Genomic DNA, 24,838 nt, shown 5'->3' on the forward strand with positions numbered 1-24,838 from the left:
CCCAGATCGCGACACGATGCGTCATGGGGGTGACGACCCGGCCCTTGCTCATTTAACACCATACCCGGGTTCCGATATGGCGCGTCGCTAAGAGGATTACGCCCTAACGGTTTTCTTTCGGATTTCATCTCCATTAGAATGGCTAGGTTTAACGTTGGCTCGCCACGTCTATCACAACCCTACTCCTTTACCAGGGCTTGGGACCTGCTATGTTGAAACAACGTAGGCGGAGTTATCTAAAACTCTTTCAACTATATACAATACTTCCTCTCTCCAAAATAAGTTAACTCATAAAGCTATGTCAAACAATTTTAAATCTGATCAACTTTATAATAGAAAGTATCAATATCCGTGACACAAAAAAAGGACACTGTAAAACTATATTTCAAGGAGTCTAATAACAAATACTTTGAATCATATATATTGTTACTTTTTTGTTCTAAAATTTTGGTCAAATTTAATATAGCATGACTTAAGACAACCCTGGAAATTGATTTAACTGAGATGGGGATCATCGTGTGTACGAAACGAGCTTAGTACATGCATTGTACACATTTTATATAGTCTTGATTGTCAAAGGTTTATGCACATACATTTCGCTGACGCTATTTACTAAGCGCCAACACAACCAAAACTCCTTACAAACAACTGATGGTTCTACGCGCGTCCAGACGCAAACCACTAGTTCTTTTCAAGTAGCAAAGAGTTGGGGATCCCTGAAAACAGCAGGGAAGGCAGAGCTCAGGCTGGCCTCCCTCATACACCTCTAGAGCCAGGGAGGTCGACCCACTGAAGCTGGAGCTCTATTTCCCCGCACTCTACGTTCCTTAGCCGTAGAACCAGGTCCTGCTTCACCTTCCCCTCCGATACATATATCGAGCTCTCCTCTGCAAGGCAGTTCTGTCTGTTCGGCACCAGTTTCTTTACTATGGTTTTGTCGGCAACATCCTGGAGTTTCATCTTCACAACCTCGACTAATGGGCGGATGTCCACCTCTGCATTACCCATTGTATCATCAACGAAAGTGCCCTTGTCATAAACTTCCTGAAAATGAGAGAGAGTTACTTGTCAATATGAGTGTTTCTCTCTTTAAGAGATTTGGAAAATGAAGTCACGGTGTGTAATCTAAGCTATGAAATAGTCTTCTGAAAGGACATGGACTAAGTGTTTCAAGTTTCAACTATGAAAGTTCAAGGACAGCTATTTTCTAGCTCAAGTTTGCATCTCAGCCCTCCTACCGAAGTTCACCAGACATTCATATTTCCCTTTGAGACTCAAATAGTCAAATATAAAAACCACAGGGAGCCTCAGGAAACTAATACACTCAACCTAAGAAGCTTAAAAGATCCTAAACATGGCTTAATTTGAATTACATTTAGCTTGCACAGGCAAATTACAAGTGTGCATCAATTCAATTGATCAGTTACATATAAGAATAGACAAAGTTAATTTCCATAATATGGAAGTTATTCAGTAAGATTCAGCAAAAAGATAAAAGGCAAATAGTTACTCCCCTCCAAGTAGTGACGGCAGGCTGAGTTAGCATTTACTACTAGTATATCAGGAGACACCTGATTTTCACACTGTATGAAACATGGTTGCCCATATCGATTCTAGGCCTCGTTTAGATTGCGAAAAAATTTCAACCCGATGAATAGTAGCACTTTCGTCTTATTTGACAAATATTGTCCAATCTTGGACCAACTAGGCTCAAAAGATTCATCTCGTGATTTCGAACTAAACTGTGCAATTAGTTATTTTTTTTACCTACATTTAATACTCCATGCAAGCGGCTAAAAATTGATGTGATGGAGAGAGAGTGAAAAAACTTGGAATTTGGATGGCATCTAAACAAGGCGCTAGTACAGATAACAGCGACACTTGCGCATATCGAGGAAGACAGGTAATAAACTAGTACTAGCAGTAAAATAGTAGTACTTCTTCCTTTGGTACTCGTTTGCTCAGAATATTTGCATAGTTTGGAAAGGGTAGGGGCAAAAGAACCCAGAGAACAGATTTGGGCAAGGAAAGGTGGAAGCGTATGCATACCAGTCTGACAGGAACTGCAGGGTCTTCAATAGAGAGCGTGAGTTCTTCGTTCCATTCCGGATTGGTACTCTTCTTCACCACCCGTGTCTTCAGTTTCTGTGGATTGTTGAAAAAATAATCACGATTCTGCGCACGCATGTGTGAAAAAAGGACAGACAACTTCATAGGGGAACAAACTCCAAACAGGAAAAATAAAATCCGAATAGCCGGAGTAGCGTATTAGTCGTCGTCTCTGCTGTAGACCTGGCGGGGATCGATTCGAACGAAGTTCGACAGATCTCGTGACGGACAAAACCCACCAGTAAATCAAGGCAAACTTCAATCGCCTGTAGAAAAGAAAAGGAGGGGAGGAGAGGAGGAGCGGACCTGCTTGCCGATGCGAACGACGACGTAGGGATCGCTGGATCGGAGGTCGCGGATGGCGAGGCTCACTCCCCTCAACACGCGCACCTTCACCAGCCCGACGAGATGGTGCAGCATGGTGGTCTCCCTCTCCTTCACCACCAAGTTCTCTCTCCTCCCCGCAGCCGCCGCAGGTCTTCTCGGTTGTTTGTTTCTCGATGGGTTTCTGCGGTTCTATTCTACCTGCCGTTGCGCTCTGGCTTCAACTTAAGTAAGCTGCCGTTGCGCTGGCCAAGTCAGAAAACTGTAGGAGACGCCGAATACGTATTGCCGCGGTGCTTGACGCCCCCAGTGGATCTCTTCTTCTCCCACGGTGGGTCCCGCGGTCCCACCCCTCCTGTCCTGCTGCACTACACGTCTACTGTACGTACACCTACACCAGACAGTGGGCTCCCCGGGTCGGAATTCTTGTGGGTGTGCACTGAGCAGCGTAGACTATTCGTCCTGCTCCTGGCTCTTGACCTGTTGACCGAGGAGGGCCGACGACTCCCCGTTCTCCAGGCTGTTGTTGTTTGTTGACCGAGGTGGGTTTGATCCGGTCGCTGCTGCTCCCCGTCTATCCAGAATCCACAGATGCAGAAAAAGCGGCAGGAAACGAACATCGTTGTGATGACACGGTAATTTTGGACGGGACGATCGGATGGAGCCTTCCTGGCACGGTGCTGGCCGGCGCCTGCCGTGGTCTCACGTCCGGCTTGAGGGAGCTCTGAATATTCACGAGGAGGTATCATACAAGTCTTAGGCCTGCCTCAGCAACGCATGTTCCTATGTTTGTCTCCAATCCGTTGGCCTGCAGCCCTACGGGAGAGCGCGGCCTCGCGGACGCTGGCATCCAGAAGAGTAAAACAATCTGAGGATAGATGGTGCTAAAGTAAAACAATTGGATAGATCCTCTTTTTTATTCTGTGTAGCTGAGTTGGCAGTGACGTGGTAGGTTTTCAGGGAGCAAAGTATTGCGAGTGCCCTTATGAGCAAAGTTGTTTTAGTAGAAGATACCTCAACTGTTGGTTCTAATGATGACAATATAGATCTACAAGTTTTAAATCATATTTGTTCAGAAATTACAGAAGGGCTATGTGATGGGGGTTGTGATCCTGTGATTTTACAAACCCCTGTATCACAAAGTAAAAGAGGGCGCCCTAGGCAAAAGAAAAAAAGTAATAAAAGTTGTTCAAGATGAAAGGAATTTTCTGGAATTGTAATGGGTTCGCGGATGGTAAAAAATACAGATTCTTGTCTAACTTAACAAAGGACAAAAGTCTAGATTTCATCGCCTTATCGGAAACGGGTAGAGCCAGCTTTCCACAAAATACTCTTAACACCATTTGTGCTGGTAGAGATTTTATTTGGCACTGTATGGCTCCACATGGCAGATCCGGTGGCTTGATTCTAGGCGTTCATTTGTTGACCTTTGACGTTGGGGAAATTGAGGAAGGCGATTTTTTTATCCGCTTTAAACTACGACACAAAGAAGATGATTTTAAATTTAATCTTGTTTCGGTTTATGGTCCGGCCCAGGCGGAGTTTAAGTCAAACTTCTTGTCTGAGATGATTCGGGTATGTTCAAAGGAAACCTTACCTATTATTATAGGTGGTGACTTTAACATTATTCGTAGACCAGACGAGAAAAACAATGAAAATTACAATGATAGGTGGCCTTTTATGTTCAACGCAGTAATTGATGCCTTAAATCTTAGAGAAATTGAGTTGTCAGAAAGAAAGTTTACCTGGGCTAACAATTTGCGTAACCAAACCTTTGAAAAATTAGACAGGGTGTTAGTATGTACAGATTTTGAGGGTGTTAGTATGTACAGATTTTGAGTCAAAATACTCTTATTCAACTGTACATAGTCTAACTAGAGAAATTTCTAATCATACACCTCTGCTTTTTTCTACAAATGACTCGTCCTCAACTTATCAACCTCAGTTCAAATTTGAATTAGGCTGGTTGTTAAGGGACGGATTTTGTGAGATGGTTTCAGAGGTTTGGCAGAACACTCTAGTTTTAGGCTCACCCATCGAGAGATGGCAAATGAAAATCAGAAGACTTCGTCAGCATCTTAGAGGATGGGCGAAGCATGTGAGTGGCGAGTATAAGAAAGAAAAACAACACTTTTAAGCAAACTAGATGATCTAGATAAGAAAGCAGAACATACCATGCTCAATGACTCAGAGCGAGATCTAAAGCACGTGTTAAATGAAAGGCTTATAGAGTTACTAAGAGAAGAGGAACTCAATTGGTACCAAAGGGCTAAAGTGAAACACCTTCTTGAAGGTGACGCGAACACAAAGTATTATCACTTGCTAGCCAATGGTAGACATAGAAAAACTCATATTTTCCAGCTTGAAGATGGTGATAGTATTATAACTGGTGATGCTCAGCTTAAAGAGCATATTACTAGTTATTACAGAAACCTGTTCGGCCCATCTGATGATTCTCTAATATCTCTAGATGAATCTCGGACGGAGGACATACCTCAAGTTTCTGATCTGGAAAATGAGTTCTTGATAGAGCCTTTCACACAAGAGGAAGTCAGAGCGGCAATTTTCCAAATGGAACACAATAAGGCGCCCGGACCGGATGGTTTTCCATCAGAGTTTTATCAAGTTTTCTGGGGCTTAATTAAACATGATTTGATGGCTTTGTTCTCTGATTTTCATCATGGAACAGTACCTCTTAATCGTCTTAATTTTGGAAACATTATATTGTTGCCCAAAAAGAAAGATGCAAGAGTTGTTCAACAATACAGACCCATCTGTTTGTTGAATGTCTCTTTCAAAATCTTCACAAAAGTTACAACAAATAGACTAACTACTATTGCCCAGAAATTAATAAGACCGACTCAGACAGCTTTCTTACTAGGAAGAAATATTATGGAGGGTGCAGTGATACTACATGAAATGTTACATGAACTACACACTAAAAAACAAGACGGTGTGATTTTTAAAATGGATTTCGAAAAAGCTTATGATAAAGTAAATTGGAGCTTTTTACAGCAAACATTAAGGATGAAGGGTTTTTCACAAAAGTGGTGTGAATGGGTACAGAATTTTACACAAGGAGGCAATGTAAATATTAAAGTTAATGACCAACTAGGGCCGTACTTTCAGACTAAAAAAGGACTTAGGCAAGGTGATCCCATGTCACACATACTATTCAATATAGTGGTTGATATGTTGGCCATACTAATTGCCAGAGCAAAGGAGGCAGGGCAGATAGAAGGGGTTATCCCCCATCTTATTCAAGATGGTTTGTCCATCCTTCAGTATGCGGATGACACAGTGATCTTCATGAGCCACGATGTTGAAAAGGCAGTTAATATGAAACTGTTGCTAAGTACATTTGAACAACTATCTGGCTTAAAGATAAACTTCCACAAAAGTGAAATCTTTTGTTTTGGAAAAGCTAAAGATCACGAAGAGTTTTATTCGCAGCTGTTCGGATGTGCCATTGGTAAATACCCATTTCGCTACCTGGGGCTACCTATGCATTTTAGGAAATTATATAATAAAGACTGGAAGAGCATCGAAGAGAGAATTGAGAAAAGACTTAGTGGGTGGAAAGGTAAACTGCTAATAGTCGGTGGTCGATTAGTCCTTATAAATTCGGTGTTGTCTAGCTTACCGATGTTTATGATGTCTTTTTTTGAATTACCGAAAGGAGTATTAGAAACAATTGATTGTTTCAGGTCTCGTTTCTATTGGCAAAATGACCATCATAAAAGGAAGTATAGATTAGTCAAATAAAAAATTATGTGTCAGCCTAAGGACCAGGGAGGTCTTGGGATACAAAATTTAGAGGTCCAAAACAAATGTTTGCTTAGTAAGTGGCTGTTTAAGTTATTAAATGAGGACGGATTATGGCAAGAGTTATTAAGAAATAAGTATATTAAGAATAAGACACTAGGAAGTTGTGAAAAGAAACCAAGGGACTCGCATTTCTGGAAAAGCCTCATGAATATTAAAGATACTTTCTTGAAGTTAGGACATTTTAATGTCAAAGATGGGTCACAGACTAGATTTTGGGTTGATACTTGGCTGGGCAATAAACCTCTCAAGGATAAATTTCCGGCGTTGTTTAATATTGTAAGAAGAAAACAGGACACTATTGCAACAGTTTTGAGTTCCCCCGAACTAAATATCTCTTTTCGCAGAAATTTGGTGGGTGTGAACTTATTAAACTGGAATAGAATAGCTGCTTCTTTACAACAAATTAACTTACTACAGGAAAGGGATGTGTTTGTATGGGGCTTCAAGGCTTCTGGATTTTTTACAGTCAAGTCTATGTATGCTGCATTAATTAACAATGGGATGAGAGTATCGCAAGATATTTGGCAAACGAAGCTCCCCATGAAACTAAAAGTTTTCATGTGGTATTTAAAAAGAGGAGTGATTCTAACCAAAGATAACTTAGTTAGGAGAAATTGGGCTGGAGACAAGTCGTGTTGTTTCTGCTATTTCTCAGAGTCAATTCACCATCTCTTTTTTTGATTGCTTTTATGCCAAATTTTTGTGGCGCTCTATACATGTTCTTTTTGGAATTTCACCTCCCACGAACATAGATGATCTGTTTGTTAATTGGTCTAAATTGGGTAACAAAAAGTATAACATATTGTTATTAACAGCAGCTGCAGCACTACTGTGGGCAATATGGCTAACAAGGAATGAGGTAGTTTTTGACAAATGCAAACACAAATCTCTTTTGCAGGTACTGTTCTGAGGGACACACTGGCTACGTCAATGGGCCAACTTGCAGCGGCATGAAGATCTGAAAGATCAAATGATCTCTGTGGCTCAACACCTTGAGAAGTCGGCTCTACAATTCTTTGGTTCTAATGGATGGCTTTCACAAAGACATGTTGGTTTTGTTTAGTCAAGAACTTTTTACTTGTTCTGTTAGTTGCGAGACTGGTGGTTTTGCCTGCAACCGTACTTTGTGAACGCGTCTGGAGTTTCTAATAATTAGCCTGATTCTATCCTTGGATAGATGAAGCTGGATATTTTATCCTTTATCTAAAAATAATAATAAAGCCTATTGCTGGCTATATGGATTTTTACAGCTATTTCTCAGGCAACCCATATAGTTGTTAACTCTACACTACTAACATATGACCCACTTATTTCTCACAAAGCTTTTTGGTCCTATGTATAAGCCGGCTGTAAACTTATAGCCTGCTTCTTCTCTCTCATCTCGTCTCTCCTACACCTCAGCATACAACCACTTGCAGCCCTTTTATTATACTTGCTCTTAGCAGAGGTTGAATAGACATCGTACCTATTTATTGTAGTGTTACATTAAAGTTAGTCTTAGTGGTAGTTTCATCTGAATTTCATTTGCATTTAATACTTTGACATATAAGTCAGTAGGTTAATTATGAAGAGAGAGGTAGAGAGGAATTTCATAGAGTTTTATCTAGATAGAACCCATTGTCACAGTTAGATCAAGTATAGTAAAGGGTTGTAAAAGTGAGATGCATGCTGAGGTGAAGAAGAGATAAGAGGAGAGAGAGAGAGAGAGAGAGAGAGAGGAGAAACAGGTCATAAGTTTACGCTGAGACACAACAACCAAGAAAAATTGTGAGAGAGCCAAAAGTGGACCATGTATTAGCTATATGGGTGGACTGTAAAGATCTATACAACCAGCAGCTGGCTGTATTAGTCTAACTCTTATCAACATAAAAGCTTACATGACAGACTTGATAACTGTGTTATAAAATTAACAAAAAATGATGAGATACTCTAGTATCAAAATTAATAGGAAAGAGAGAAGACAAATTTCATATGTGAAAATTGGCTGGCACTGTTTTCTAGTGAATGACCTGCATTGAGAGCTTATTGTATTGTTCCATCTCCATATGTTTTGGCCGATCTTATGCAGCTTACAGTCTTGCTGTGCACCACGCCTCTCAGGTTTATCATGTGCTACAGATAATTTATTTTACACTAATAAACATGTCTACATGTTACGACGGGAGAAAAAATTTTATTAAACATTAATGAAAGACAAAAAACGTAAATTATACATATCTATTTATGTTTTACCTTTTCCTATAAAATTTTAGATTATAATTCTTATGATGAGTATGACCACCATAATATAAGTTAATGTTGGCTATAATACGATATTGTCCGGTGAAACATGTATCAAATTAAAAATGCAATCATGAATCCATGATATATTTTAGGCTCTCGTTGCAAAGTATAAAAATATTTACTCATAAATATATTATAACTTTGTTTTTCATACAAGTAACATGTTACAGTTAAATATTGGGTCTTTGACTTTCTTAGAAGGGCTAATAAAAACATGTAATTATGATATCTGACTAAAGTTGGCAAGGAGTTAACATGTTGTTGAGGTATTAATAATTGGTATGTTCACTGATGATTATGATATGGGACCTTTCTTGTTTTTTCACATGGTTGCTCTCATTAGGATTGCACCGATACATACGTACAACTTAAAGATACATTTATTTAGACGGAATTATACAATGCACTTTTTTTGTTTTTTATTTCATGATTTGATTGGTTAGATCATAGATTGATCACAATATAATAAGAGTTTATTCCTAATAAAAATTATACTAATTATCAATAAATTAGTGGTGGGAATCTTATTTCTTACATCATAAAAAGTAACTATTAGAGCATCTTCGAGAGACTCTTCATATCCTTCATAAATGCTAGGAACAGATATTTTGATAAAAATTACCCTCCAACAGCTTTTCTAAAGGATCATGCAAATATAGCCATCTTCTATGCTGGATTTTTCGCTAGGCAAAAATACAAGACCAGAATGACTCTCTAGAGTGCACATGAGATATAGAAAAACCGTTAGAAAGTGAAAAGATATAGAAAGCGATTTTTATGCAAATGACTCTTCAAATGATGATCTAGAGAATGAGATTTAGAAGGGCTCTTAGAGATGTTCTTAGAGCAACTCCAAGGACTCTCTATTCTTCCTAGCTGTTAGGAATAGAGATTTTGATGAAAAAATATCATCAAATAGCTTCTTTAATTGGTTATCCAAATATTGACATATTCTATTCTAAATTTTGTGCTAGCTAAATATAAAAGACGAGAATTGCTCGCACACAAGATATAGAAAACCCGTTAGAATAGATAGCTTCCCTCCTTTTACTCCATACTTAGAAAATAACCTTGTATAAATCAATCATTTAGATTGATTGTGAGTCTTCTCTCTCCCTGCTCTCTTAAATTCAAATTGATTGTGAATCTTGTCTTCTTACTCGCTCAAATCTGGCGAGCCTGGATCGCGTGTATGGACTTCCCTGCCATCTCTCACCCCCCACACCCGCGCCTCGGGTTTCATCCCCGTTTCCTCGGTCTCGAATTCAATTTGCGTGAAAGAAAGAGTCTGTCTACCCAACAACCATGTGTTTCAATACAAGCTAGCACATAGTCGTTGGTTACTTGCATAACACATGATTTCAAACAAAGAAGAAACCATGTGTTTTAACACAAGCTAGCACATGATTGTTGGTTGCTTACATAACACATGATTTTCAACAGAGAAGAAACTATATGTTTTAGCACAAGATGGCACACGTTTATTGCCTGCCTCTAAAACAATAGATTTTTACAGAACATGTCTAGTTAGAAGCTCCCTGGTATACGTCTCATGTACCTTGTCCCTTCAGACCCAGGATGACATGTCCTTTCATTATTGAAAATAGTCTCTTCAAGCATCACAAGGGTGATATTCCATCAGGCAGCAGCACTGAAGAGAAGAAGCGCCACACATCCTGTAAGATAATCAGTTCACGGATGCATAGTTTAAGAAGAAGGTCCAAGTATAGAACAAAATGCTTCAAAGTTGGTAGCTATCAACACCCTAAACTGAATATCTATGCATTTAGCTGTCATAGCTGAACTAACCATATGCACGGAATGAAGAATGTTTAGCATTTTAGCAACCATCGTATCTTTACTGGTCTAAGACAAGTAAGCTTTGACCCTTATAAAACATTACAGAACTATTACACTACTGAAAGTACATTTTAAGTAAGATAAAAAGGCAAGGACTCATACCTATTGTACACCATATATTCATATGTGATCCCTACTCCAAAAATTCTTCCATAAGACCCTATAGTAAGTTTAGCATCATATTATTACCAAAGAGATAGTGAAAGGACATCACAAAGAAACAGACAGCAAACCTGTGATATAATCAATGACAGAGCACAACATATTGACTTTAAACAAAAAAAAACTCAGATTAAGACAGCAGCTACGACGCACGCCTCCCATACAAAATAGTGCCAAAGTTTTATATAAAAACGGGATATTGCACATGTTAAACACCATAATTGCAGTATTTTAAGTGTGCAATTTATTACTTATAAATGTGCAATCAAGAAATGGATACTAAACATAGCTTTTTTGTATAGTGTATGCGTATATGCAACACACAATTAAAAGATGTGAGCTCCTACTATTCCACTACAACAGCCATAAGACAGCCCAACTATCCAAAACTATAGGAGGATGAGGCTATACACAAGTAGTACAGGGTAAAACAAAAATGCTTCATCAATGTCATTGTTAGTGGAGGAACCGAGCTCAATTAGGCATGATGACTACTGTAGCTTAAGCAAAGAATGTGCATCAATTAGGATTTGAAGGCAAGCAAACCGTGGTAACACTGACACACCTGTGCCTCCTCCACACACATACATACAAAGACACAAGCAATGGTATATGCTCACCAGCCTCCTCCCAAATGCAAAAAAAACTAGTGTCGTGGACTATGGTGTGCTGCAGGGACAGAAGTGACTATGAACGAACATAATCTCACACACATCCCAACACAAATGACAAGGAGAAAAAATTGGTTTGGGTAGACACAAATCACAATAAATAGAGTAGAACCAAAGTACAATTTATGTTCAAATGAGGTGGAATTTCACTGACTTTGTCTGGTGTAGTTAGAAATATTGCTTATGATAATCTTGTACAGTTGCACTCCAAAGAACCAAAGTACAGCTTATGTTTAAATGGCTCACCCTTTATTTTAAGGCAGTTGGACGAGCCTTTGGCGTTCCAGCTTGGCTCACTGCGGACCTTTTGAGACAACCTCTAGAGATGAGAATAGTGGAGTTCCTGGTGGTGTCAGAATCCTAAAAGTAAACAACTTCATTGTGAGAACAGTTATCTAATAACTTCAAAACCGCAGTCCAGAAGTGACCTCTAATGAAATCTATGATGCAGTAGAATAGACTTAATGCTGAATTTAGAGAATACAAACAAAAGAAGTATCAAAATATGTAGGATACCACATAAGTCTAAAATGACATCAGATATCTATCTCATACAGAGCTTCTGATATTGTGCACTCTGGATGGATAACTTACAAACCCAATAAATTAGTTGATTTGGATCACTTCCCTACCCACTTCGATTAACTTTGCCCTAACCAAATCAAGTAGCTAACCCAGCACTTCTACAAGCACGCAAGAACCAAAAAAGAAAATATCCTGTGAGCTTAGTTAAATATCTTGTGTCAACATGGCCACCTATAATCTACTTACTTAGGATCGTATCCTCTATCAACTAGAAAATGTCATTCATAGTCAAATAGCTTTTGAATGAGAAGTGATGTCAACAATACTAGTGCAACTACATGCACTAACACTCAATTATCAGCCAGCTAACCCCTTGCATGAAAATCCTAGTCCACAACCACAAACAAATGCCTTTGTTACTGCATGTAGTTAGCACAAATCACAATTAACATAATTCAAGATGTGTTAGCACAAATCACAAGAGATATTTTTTTCTATGAAAGGACAAGGACAAATAAGAGGGGTGTGCTAGCACAAATCACAATTAACAAAATTCAAGATGTGTTAGCACAAATCATGATAGATTTTTTTTTCTATGAAGGGACAAGGACAAAAACTTGTGTGGGCAGGCACAAATCACAATTAACAGAGAAACTACAACAACTTCAACACCACTAGTGAACCACAACAGCTATGGACAAGAAGGAGGTCCATGAACTTCAACAACTTCATATGTCAACTCGAAAAACAACAACCTCACCTGAAATTTTGCAACAATCTTAGGTGTCCTGAAGAGGCCCTACAGAGACTGCTAGCAACTGAGCTTCTTCCTTATATTTTGTTTACACAAATAGTTCCTGGAAACTTTGCACAACCTACAGTACAATATCATATTTTGTTAACCAGACTTTTAAGTGTGATCAAAAGTAGTAAGCACCGCTTCACTACAGTTCTGCAATCACAGCATAGGCCAAAGAAAAATGACTGTATGGTACATTAGAAGTTGCAGGGCAAAAGGAAATCAAATTGCTCACCATGGTCAAGGTTTATGGTGCAAAGTTCCACTGAACACACCCTAATAAAAATCAAACACAAGTTAAGAACAATAGATAAACTTGTTGTGCCGAAAAATTGGCTGCTAACTACAACATGTTTATTTATCAATTTGTATAGATGGAACTGACGGCCACTAGCCTCAACAGGAACACTAACTGGCTGGTCAGCAACTGCATTCTGTATTGATTTCTCATAATTTTTAAGCACATCTTCAAAGCCAACCAAAGTAACCGCGACCTGGACAGGCTTCTTTACACTAAGCATGATTGCAACAGATTTCTTCATCAACATGCTATCAACAGCCTATAAGATACACAATAATTGGTACAATGAACTTAGCCCGACATGTACAGAGAGAATATACAATCCTAACAGATGCTAAAAGTGAAAGAATTATTAAAATAAAAATGCACTTACATAGACAGACAAGCCCTTGTTTCTTTAAACGAAGAACCATCTCATTTTCTAGTGTACAAACTTGATCTAGTATACAGACAACCTGGACAACAACAAAGTAAACTCATGACTTTTAATAAGTGTAGGATCAGGAAAATGGCTGGTTCTTACACTGAAGCTGCAACCGCAACATCAGACCCAAACTAATTATCGTGCATTCAGATTAGCTGGAGAATGTTCAAATTAAAAATATGGAAATATATGTTGGGCCTCATATTAGCATTTTGGCACCACTACAAAGTTTTTACCCTACCAGTTTCCCAATTGCATTCTAAAGACAAACACACACACTAATTCTCAAGCCAAATTAGATCTATTCCTTAAAGAGAAGACTTGTATTAAAATAGAAATAAGATGCACTCCTTAAAAATGCACTGTCTAGTGCTTACACTGAAACAAAAGACCCATTTCTAGTCCCAAATAGCCCATCCAGAAGAATATCGATGCCCTAAAGCAAGAACAATTGCATGCTCTAAGTTAACTAAAATAGTGACAAAGTTATTTATAAAGACCAGATATTGCACATGTTACACACCATAATTTCAGTAGTTGAAGTGTGCAATTTACTACTAATAAATGTGCAATAAAAAAATAGTGCTTCTACATTATGAACTCCATAACAATGAAGGCATAATCATGTGAGGGGAAATCATATTTGTAATTTTGATTTAGGCATATCTATCTAAAGCATATTGTAAGACACAAGTTGTGCAAAATGGAGCAGATAGTACTGCATACATATCATTTTTTCCATAATTGATATTAAACATGAGAATTTGTGGGCCTTTTATTGTAGTCTGCATATACAAAATGTTAATTGTCGAGTGCATACGACAAAACAAATAATATCCAAAAACCTGGTTTAAAGTAACCTGCTGCGCTATTGACAACTTGACAGCTGCATTAAAATTATGCTGCTTACAATCAGTGCCAACATTAAGAGTTAACCAGGATAACGACCTTCCTGTTTGAGACAATGTCTAAGCTAGCATGCTGAAACCCAGATGAATGGCCTAGTTTCATCTGCAAAGCAACCACGTAGGGATATATATATTGTCAGTTTAATCCACTAAGCCTCATACAGAATATATATGTGCTCCCTCCAGTCCAATATATATGACATCCCCACCGCAGGGGTCAGTTCAGTTAACAAAGACTGCTTTGTCGAAACGTCATATAAATATGGCCAGGGGTAGACAGGTAGTAGCATCTAATTTATTATGCAACTTCAATAAATGCCCTAATCCTAGTCACGTCCAAAAGGGAAATCTTTAAACGCTCAATTGAAGGAAAAACATACCTGGCCCCAGCCAATGTCAAGCCTAGAAATTTCAACAGAGGAACAACCATTGTCTTCCCACTTCAAAGTGATTGTGTTTTTGGATAATCCTGTCAGCCAAATAATAAGACAGTCATCGCTTAGTAGAAAAATCTTTGACTCGCCTTGATTTGTATCCACTTCTCCATCATAACTACTACTGAGAAATCAGTACTACATTCACTTACAATGTTAGCAGTTGCCAACTTAATGGCTTCCAACTTCGGAAAGAAAGCCCGTTTACTCTACAAAATGAAAAATGAATTTAAGAACAGATAATCATTAGATATTAGTTTTCCAGTGCATAGATAATCAGCATATTATCTTTTCTTCCAACAAACAGAACTGCTGAAATATTCGAAAAAGGTTATACCAACTGCAATGAATTACCTGCAGTAGCTAATGTCCTCCGTTGAGACTGTACCCAAGAATCCAGAACATATAAGCCAACTGAAATTTACAAAAAGTGCTCGGACTTAGAAAGCTATCAAACAACAATGCTCAAGGCTGTGGACAATAACAAATTGTAGCCAATGATGTGTCCCCCTAAGTACTATTTTCTAATTAAGTTACATAACTTGGAAGAAATTAGACCCAGTCAAATCTTGAGGTTATTAAAGCGCTACAAAGCTGCAGACGGTAGCATTTGTCAGCATGTTCTCTTGGTCGTAAACGATCGTAAATTTCCAGTCAGAACAGTATTTTTCTCTCACACCAAACCAGCCAGCAGTAATAATCCACGATCGTATACGATCGTATCAGCACCAGCCGAACAGGCTGTGTATTTATGATGTCAGTGCGTCATGGGATGCTCTTTTTTTATCTAGGCATAACTTTGTAACTTGGGAGGATTGGTACTTAGTACTCTTTCTAAAGCACATAAGCATGGTTTTCTCCAAAAGGTTTGCTTTCATTCAACCTGGTTATGAGCAATATAAGAAAAAATAATGTAAACCTAGTGCAGCAAAAGGATCTATAGAGAAACAATTGGACTCTGTAAAACAATAGGCTGTCTTGGGAAACAAAAAAAAAGTGCTATGTAAATCTACTGCAACAGCAGGAGCTCTTCCAAGTCCAGCAGTACAATGTATATATGTTACACCACCATTACAGTTGATAAGCTTGTGCAGTTTGCTAACCACAGCAGGAAGCCTCAAAAGCATCAAAATCCATGTTGTGATTAAACATAGGAACAATTTAAATATGTAGAATAACGGCAATAGGGGAAAAAAGCAGGCGCTTAGATCAATGCTAGGAAAACAAACTGGCAACTGGCATATAAGTGTCGTTCGATGGAAATACAGATCCACTATTTCCTCAAGAGACCATACAGCTTATAAACTTAACTAATGGGCATTACCCCATGGTGAAAAGGATTTGCTTAATTGTATATAAACAAGGCCTGTGATTTATGCCACAAAGTTCTTGGCCCTAAACTTCCAAAAAGAAACAACGACTGTTTGGGTACCTAATTTCAGCACGGCAGTGCATGATATCTTATAATTGAAGAGAATAATCTTGAATGGCACCGATGTCAACTCCAAAATATCTGAACAAGTTGGATGGTAAAGGAAGAAAGATATATTCACGGAATGGAAGCATCAGATGGCAGTGGAAACAACAAAAGACCATTTTATTAAAATACGAATAAACTTTTAGGAGATGTTTTGTGCTGCATTGACCAACATAGACGCATAAAAGATTAGACTACTAGGGCTGAAGTTCATTTTTATAGATATTGATATCTAACATAGTCAGCATGAAAAGGGAGTAACCCAGGTAGTTTCTCAGTTCAAATCAAAGGTAGCATCTATTAATTCATAACAAAACTACAAAGATTGGGTGACTGTTTTGTTGTGTTTGTTGCTGAAATGAAGGGATTAACTTTACGAGCTGTCTGGTTTAGCAAATTTGAGCCCTTAAAAGGGCGTATTAAATTGATGGTTTCAAATCCAAAGATTGGTAAAGGTAGCTGATTATGCATTACAAAATATTAGTGGGGATACTCAAGATCTGAATCTTGCTGCAAGCAGAATACAATTTTTACACCAATCTTCCGAAGCTTATCAACATCAAGTGGGCTCTGCACATGAATGCAGATAATCAGACAAAGGTAGGGACTATGGAGCGATATTTCTGTATAAAGAAGGATGTGACAAGCACCTGTAAGCAGGATCCTACAATCAAGTCTGGGCGTATGAAATTGTAGTTCATTCCAAGTTCATGTCTATATGTCAACGCTATAGTAACAAGGAAAAAAGGAACACATATCAGAGAAGTTAATAGACCAAACTTACTAAAAGAGTAATGCAATCACAGGGGTTAGATGGCAAAGCACAATGTTGAAGCATGAAGTGGTAACACAATTGTTATTGCAACAAAACTACATGTGAATCACTATCGCAGGATCAGGTTTTGGCAGACTGGACATGGTAAGTTAAACATTCAGGAACAACTGTTCATAATCGCCAAAATGTGTTCGAATCCAGGAATCAGACGGAAAGGAAACTGTCAGACTGGAATGGAGAGTGAGTGTTTGTTACACATGTGGCCTGATCACACTAACAGCTCAACACTCTGATTGTGACACACGTAGGAGTCTAGGAAATATTTTATTTCCTGGCTATAAATTCATCAAGTCAGCAATCAATTTGCCCAAAATGTGATAAGACAGTTAGCGTCTAACAAGGCCTAACACTACAAGCAGCACACGCAGAAGCAGACATTCTCTTAGCAGCACACGCAGAAGCAGACATTCTCTTTACCTGCCCCCATAGCCTGCGTCATGTTAGTGCTGTACACTTAGACTTCTCAGTGCCCATCTCCACGGCGCTGCTCTCGGCACCAGAAGTGGACGCCCCTGGTGCCTGCAACTGGCAACCCACAACACGATGATTCAACAGCTGAGGGTCGTCAACGAGGTAACGAAACGACACTAGCACTGACAGGAAGAGTAACCGGCGATTCAGCCATTGTAGCCTGCCAGCCTCTATCGAGATACCTTATCCTCAGTCTGAGGATAAGATTTCCGTTGTTGGAATGAAATCAGAAATGATGAGGTGGCGTTAAGGCTTACAGTTTTGATGGTGTTTGATCGGCGACTGCCGCTGTGAACCATCGCCTAACTGCCCAGAGACAACGAAATCAGATTGAGAAAAAACATAACCGAATGTCCACAGAAACACACGGATGGATAGGTCCGAAGCCTCACCAGATTAAGTGGAGAGGGCCGCCTCATCGACCTAGATCCCACGATTGGAGGCTCCCTGGAGGAAAATCCATGAGCGGAGCGGGGCAGGCGAGCGCGTAACCGGAGGACGAACAGAAGCGAATCGAGGAGGGAGGGAGGGAGACGGGGTGGGGAGGGGGCACGCACTTGAGCAGGTTCTGGAGGCAGTTCACAAAAATGTCGCACAAAAATCGTCAACATCACAGGGGTGTGAATACGAGACGGATTCACAGAAGTGATAGAATTGAATAGAAATTCACAAACCCTAGAAATCGCCAGCAGATTACCCTTCGCCCCCCATCCGCCATGCAGGTTCCCCACCCTCCTCGCCTTGAGAGAAATGAATACAAAACAACGCGACTCCTGAGATTTAAAAAAAATAAAAAAAAAGATAAAAAGGCCACCGTAGCCCACAACTCAGCCCGTGTGCAGAGGGAGCGCTAGCACGAATCGCAACGCGCGATGGACGGACACAAAATCTAAGTGTTTTTTTTTTTTATAAAACACATGTGTGTTGTATAGCATTTTTGAAGAAAAAAGATTTTTTTATTCCAACCATTATAATTCTCTATCTATTGAGAGATCTGTCATTATAATTTACCTATTCGGAGATATGTCATTATAATTTTATCTCTCACTCGTGCTATTTTCTATGCCTACCACGTATAAAGGCCCAGGGCTGTATGCGTACAACAACGCCTACGGACGTCTAAGTCCGCACCTCCTCCGTCAGATAAAGCCCGCCCGTGCACGCTCGCCTCGCTGCGGTCGCGCGCCGCCGCTCCACCTTCGGCCCCCCACGGGAGAGGTGTGCATCCTCTCCATCGACAGCGGCACGCCCGCGACCGACGGGCTCCTGGCCGGCGCCACGCTGGTGCATCTAGAGGCCGCACTGCAGGGGCGCGCCGGCAGCCCCGCGGCTCGGCTCGCCAACTTGGCGTCCGTCCGATGTCCCCAACCGGCTTCCCCTGCGCCGGCTGCGTGGCGGGTCTGTTGAGCGCGGGCGGGCTGCGCGGGCACGGATCCGGGGCGGGGCGACATAGACAGGGGACGAAGGGGCGAACGCGGATGTCCCGGGGGCAGGGGCCGCACGCGAACACCGAGATCGAGGTCAGGTTGATGGGCTCCGGCGTCGTCTTCATCAAGGTCCGTGCGTGCCCCTGCTCTCGTTCGTCCTCGTCCCTTCTTCCTCCGGTGTAGAGTGCTCGTTTAGACGTTCAGTGAATGCAGTACTGATGAGATACAGCGAATTGTTATAGAGTAGTGCTGCATCATGCAAATTACAGATTGTTGAGATGCCAGCGAATGTTGCTTGTGTCCCGATCACGTGCGACTCCTGCAGCATGTTCATCTCGCTCGCGCAGTGTCCCGAATGTGTGCGTGGCCCTGGGCCTCCCGTGTCCGATCTCAGCGATGACCTCTGGCGAAGCAGGTCGCTGCGGGTGAGCGCCGCCTGCTTCGCGAGCGCGCAGGCCACTGCGGGCGAGCACTCCCGCTCCGCCTCTCGCGCCGGCCGCTGCTGCATGGTCGCGGTCGCACCCAGGGCGGGGGGTGGCGAGAACCGACGCGGCTAACGCTGCTGCCGCCGCCGCCGTCGCGTGCGCCCCGCCGGCGCGCGGCCGCGTCATCAACGCCATCATCATCTCCATCGCCGCCTCGTCGCGCTTCCAGCCGATCGCCGGTGGACGTCCGTCGGCCTGGTCGTATGCACCCGCCACCGACGTTGACGCCATCGGAGGGGGAGAAGTAGCGTGCGACGAGATGGTGCGGCGGCCAGGAGGTAGGGGCGGCCTGGATCTGCCACCGTGCCTCCTGGATGGAGGCCGAGCGCCGCCGCCGCCGGGGACAAGGCCGCCTCCCTCCGCGCGCGCCTCACCGACGCCGCCGCATCCCACCTGCGCCACACAGCCATTGCTCTGGCCCGTGTTCATGGTGTCGTTTACCCTGTGTGCGAGGTTTGCTGTTTTAAGCAACGATAGGCGGGAGGCGGGAGCAGCAGTCGGCACCCGCGCGCAGGCCGGCTCCAGCAAGCTGCGGGCAGCCGGCAGCCGCAGGGCGCAAGAGCTGCAGCAGGCACGCCGCCGGCACCTGGCGCAGGGCTGCACTCTGCAGAGGCAAACGGCAAACCGGCAACAGCCTAGCAGGTAAGCAGTTTTTTTTCCTTCAGTAATTCGGTTCCTCAGATTTCGTTGTTTTGGTCAGCCATCGTGCTTAACAGAGCTATAGCTATTGTGTTTTCGTAAATGTTACCTACATTTGGGATTTTCATTCTAGGCTAGAAGATATCAGGCAGCATGCAAATAGTAACATGATAGTGATGCTGATTTGAAACAAATGTGATCTTTCTCATAGACGTATTGTGAGTTACTACGAGGGAAGGAGAACGGGGCCAAGGAGGCTGGTCTGGTCTTTTTATGGAGGCATCTGCACAAAACATCGAGGATAATATAAGCCGTATAGATTTTTAAAGAAAATTTCAAAATATAGGTACGTATTAGCTCCCATGTCGATTAGTTTGAAAACCTTCCCACCGTACGTAGCATATGTCCCAACCAATCCTTTAGATTTAGGAAGCAATCTGATTGGGAGAGAGAAGATGGCCTGCTTTTCATTTTTTTTCTCGGTCTCACATCCTTTCTCAAGCCGTGCGTTAATATTGGTGCTAAAAACTATATGGCTTATATTAAAGAACGGAGGGAGTAATTCAGTTCCTCAGATTTTTTTTTACCTACTACATGTTTACTACCATCAATCGCAAAAAAAAAATGTTTACTACCATCCCTGACTTCAATCATAGATTTGTTTTATCTGGTTGCTTGCCCCTTCATCTCTTGTGTCTTCATGATTTTTCTGGATTAGTTGCAGGTCACAAGCACGGTAAAAAAAAAAAAAAAAAAAAAAAACTGAAGACCCCTAGATAACTTTTGCAGAAAGCACTAGGAGGGAAAGAATTTCTTGCCTTCGGTTAGCAGCAATCGACAATACTGCTTCAACGCTGAGGTACAAATTTATGTTCAGGATCTCATGGCTTTTATTTTTATTTATTGTGTATGTATTTTTAGATACGTGCACCGTTCATATTTATATCAGTTAAGTTTGTCTTTAATATGTCCCGTAGCATATACTAGTGATGATTTAGAGAGTGAGATTTAGAAAGACTCTTGATGATGCTCTTAAACTGCAAAGGTTCATCATACTGCATTTTTTTTATGTTTGTATGAGGAAAATATAAAACATGAAAAATCAGATTGGGAAGTAATCAAAAGAAAATCGGGCGGAACGAAACTAAGAAAAACACGGAAAGGAAAAAAGATGAAACGTAGAAAGGAAAAAAAGATGAAGATGAAACGTAGAAAGGAAAAAAGAGACGGAACGGACAAAAAACAGAAGAAAAAAAAAACGTAAAAAATGAACCGAACAGAGGAAGCTGACAAAAGCGATAGGTTAGATTTAACTAGGCCTGGTCCATAAATCAATCAAATAATTTTTTTTGAGGGGAAATCAATCAAATAAATGATAAAACCTACACTTCTCTCCTTTTTAAATTATAAGACATCTTGGCTTTCCAAGATATATTGTTTTTAGGCATGGTGTATTTTTAAATGTATAGTAAAAATTATGCATCTAGAAAAGCCAAAATGTTTTATAATTTAGAATAGAAAGAGCACTTGTGTAAACCTATAGAAAGTAAGAATTATGCCCATGAAAAAAAATGCTCTAATTGCAATTATTTTCTTCAACTCCAGCAACAACCCACATCACACCCAGTTCCCTGCCCCGGAACTCATATGCGTGGGCGCAGGAAAAGGAAGCAAAAACAGGGATAAACCCAAAACATATGTACAGTGGCGGATGCACGATGCGGGACAAGGGGGGGCTAAAACAATGGAGATGTTGATTTGCATGAAGATTTAATGGTGAAATCAAGATTTTGCTACAGTGATTAGGCTTGAAATCAAGCCCTTAAGGGGGGCTGGAGCCCCCCCCCCCCCCCCCCCCCCCCCACCCCCCCACCCCCCTTTGGATCCGCCGCTGCATATGTACACTAGCGGAGAAGTAGGAGAACTAGATAATGAAGAGCAAGGGAAGGCGACGCCTGGACAGTAGGAGAGAGTGGCGTTAAATAAAGAAAGAAGAGGAAACTGTGGAGGAAGAAACAGGAATCGTTTACTCTGCTCGGTGTGCATACATATGTCCAGTCAGATTCATGTATCGATGATAATATTCATGGAGATTTGGTGCTTGCTTAAGGATATATATGGACCAAGATATACATACAAGGTGTTTTGAAGTTTCTACTGAGTACAGACATGTATGGTGATTTTTGCTGGGTGTACAGAGGTTTTCGGTTGGTTTGTCTGTGGTATACAGAGAACTTGGTCACACTCACACGCAGCTGTTGCACGTTAATCTGCTGATACTAGAAAGTAGAAACCAGGTTTGTGCAATATGATATGCTATTGAACCAGCTGTTGCACGTTAATCTGCTGGTCACACTCTGGCCTGTTTGGTTCGGACCCTGGTGAAGGCGCCTGTGCCAGGCAGCTCCCCAGGTGGTCGATTTTGAGCGCCTGGCGGCCGGATCGAGCTGCCTGGGCGAGCACCCCCAGGCCACGCTGTGAACAAACAGGCAATTTCAAAGACGTCGATACTTCAGCAACTGGAAGGCGGGCGGGGTGGGACTGTCTCCAGGCGGCGATGCGGAGCAGTCGCACGGGCGGGGAATCAGCTTGGTGCGGGCAAAGCGGAAAATCTGCAGCAGGACCCCTTGGGTGATGCAATGGGCCTAGTCGTGCGGACCCTTGTCCGTCGGTAATGTTAGGCCTTGGCCCAATAACTGAAGGACAAGGGAGGCGCGGAAATGGATGGCCAGGGGCTGGGCTAGGCCCGATTAGCAAGCAGATGCAGGCCAAAACCGAAGTTTGCGTATAGGAAAACAAAAATAAGTCTTTTTTTTTTCTTTTACTAAAAACTTCAGAAAATCCAGGAAACAGTTTCCCAAGGGAAACGACGTGAATGAAACAAATATGTTGTTTACCTATTCATTTATCATTGCATTAGAAAATTATTTTTCCTCTCAACTAAATGTGATTTCTAAATAAATCAAAGGCAAACTTACTTAAATTGAAAATAAACTGAAAATTAGGGTGTGACAAAGTGTTTTTTCTCCTCCTTGGACGCCTTGCTTGTCCGCCTCAATTAATCTTCAGCCGACCAAACATGGCTGATTGGATCCTCGGTACAAGCCGATGTGCCCAAAGGTGCTTTACTTTGAATTTGAAAACAAATAAAACTATGTTTTACTAGGTTTGAACAATTTATTTTTAAACTTTTTCAAACATGTTTCAAAAATCTTTTGAAGCGTTGTTTTGCAAACCATTTAAAGTATACATTGAAAAATCATTTAAGAACTAGTTCAAAGCTTTTTTTAAATCATTTTAAACTATGCTTTTAAATAATTATTCTACAATCAAATTTGAAGCCAAAATATACCATTTTTAAACTAAGTTTTTAAGCATGATTTAATCTTATTTTTAATACATCTGAAAATTATTTTTAGAATTTAATATCTCTCCAAATTACATACTTGAAACTTATTTAAATTTAGTTTTAGAGATTTTCGAAGCTAAAACTAGAACTCTATTGTAGAACTAGGTTTTGAAAAAAATAGGCTTTATTTTTTAAAATAGAACACAACCTAGTCGAGGCTTAATAAAAAATTTCAAGTTGGTTTTCCGCATAATAATAAATGCCAAGGCTTGAATGCAGCCAAAGAAGTAGATTAAATTTTAAAAATGTTATAAAGTTGTTTTTTCGCTCTCTAAATTAGCAATAACTTAAATCAATCTTGGTAACTTTTAGAAAAGGACTAAATAATTTATTTTATTTAGTTTTTTGTATTCACATTCCAAAATGGTAATTTTGGTGGTGTAACATGCTTGAGGACATTGAGATGAGAAAGGGAGAGAGCCTTCCTCATTGTCTAGAGAGTGTGGTTTTGGTTGAGGAGTGGACCTGGAGGTGTGTGTGGTTTTGGTATGTGTGAAGGAGTTGGGCATGGGATGGACACATGCAAACTTATGTTTTACTCATTTCTAGGGTTACCCAGAGCCAAATACTATGAAAGAGCCCTTGCATACTGCTTACCCCCAAAGCAATACAATCATTGGGTTGGCCATTGGCCAGTACAAAATCGTACTAAAATATCTTGGTTTAAAGAGATGAGCGTGAGTACGACTTGGACCACGATGGTTGGGACACATGACAGTCTACATCCTATGGTTGTGGCTAATAACACCAGCTTCATAGCACTCACTTTGCTTTGCTTTTATTAATTATCTTTTTGATAGTCCACATGGACTTGTAATAATGGTAAAGACCCCCTATTTGTGCCCTTAATAGAGGTATTTGAACACTATGTATGATTGTGGAGCCAGTTGTTGTGCCAAAACCACCTAATCTAATGCCTCCCAAGAGTACTTGCCTTCCATTAGACACTAAGTACTCAAGGGAGGACACCAAATTACGCAGTTCCGTCGAGCACACCCTAAGGGAGAACCCAAAAATCCATATTTTTCCATCAGGATCACACATGAGAGAATAAAACTTACATCATTCTTAACTATTTCTTACATCACTTTTTATGCAATATCAGAATATAATATTTATTGTTATAACAACAGAATGTAATCATGTTATCAGAGTTATGAACAATTTAATTTAACAGCAGAATATAAACATGTGATCAGAGTTACAGCGAAAATAAATATCTATTCCTGACATGATGAAGCATTGATATATAAACTATGACAATAGATTATAAAACTTCCATTTATAAAAATATTTAATGAGAGTTATAAATAAAAACTATGATCGCAGTTTAAAGGAATCCTCTCTGAGCCCACTAGAAGGAATCCACACACAAAGGTTAGCTCTAGCATCCACCTATCACCCGCAACAGGGGAAATAAAACCCTGAGTACTCAATTGTACTTAACAAGACTTACCCAACAAGAGG

The 24,838-nt window shown here is 40.6% G+C and overlaps 1 protein-coding gene and 1 pseudogene across 1 annotated transcript; both read right to left on the reverse strand.

Moving 5' to 3' along the window:
- Positions 1-521: 521 nt before the first annotated feature.
- LOC136452502 (GTPase activating protein 1) lies at positions 522-2,646 on the reverse strand. The gene is made up of 3 exons (XM_066453113.1): positions 2,416-2,646; positions 2,050-2,145; positions 522-1,044 (listed from the first exon to the last, which is right to left on the reverse strand). The coding sequence occupies exons 1-3, from the start codon at positions 2,527-2,529 to the stop codon at positions 757-759; spliced, it is 498 nt and encodes a 165-aa protein (XP_066309210.1). The 5' UTR covers positions 2,530-2,646; the 3' UTR covers positions 522-756.
- Positions 2,647-9,804: 7,158 nt separating this feature from the next.
- Positions 9,805-17,962, reverse strand: LOC136450147 (phosphoglucan phosphatase DSP4, amyloplastic-like; annotated as a pseudogene).
- Positions 17,963-24,838: the final 6,876 nt, after the last annotated feature.

Source organism: Miscanthus floridulus, chromosome 5 (assembly GCF_019320115.1).
Source record: "Miscanthus floridulus cultivar M001 chromosome 5, ASM1932011v1, whole genome shotgun sequence".
NCBI classification, from domain to species: Eukaryota; Viridiplantae; Streptophyta; class Magnoliopsida; order Poales; family Poaceae; genus Miscanthus; species Miscanthus floridulus.

What these genes read in the sequence shown, in the direction of transcription:
- LOC136452502 (XM_066453113.1), bottom strand. Translation starts at nt 2,529, where the DNA reads ATGCTGCACCATCTCGTCGGGCTGGTGAAGGTGCGCGTGTTGAGGGGA. An exon ending in TCGTTCGCATCGGCAAGCAG is followed by an intron (nt 2,146 to 2,415) that starts GTCCGCTCCTCC and finishes AACAATCCACAG; the next exon opens with AAACTGAAGACACGGGTGGT. An exon ending in CTGCAGTTCCTGTCAGACTG is followed by an intron (nt 1,045 to 2,049) that starts GTATGCATACGC and finishes TCTCATTTTCAG; the next exon opens with GAAGTTTATGACAAGGGCAC.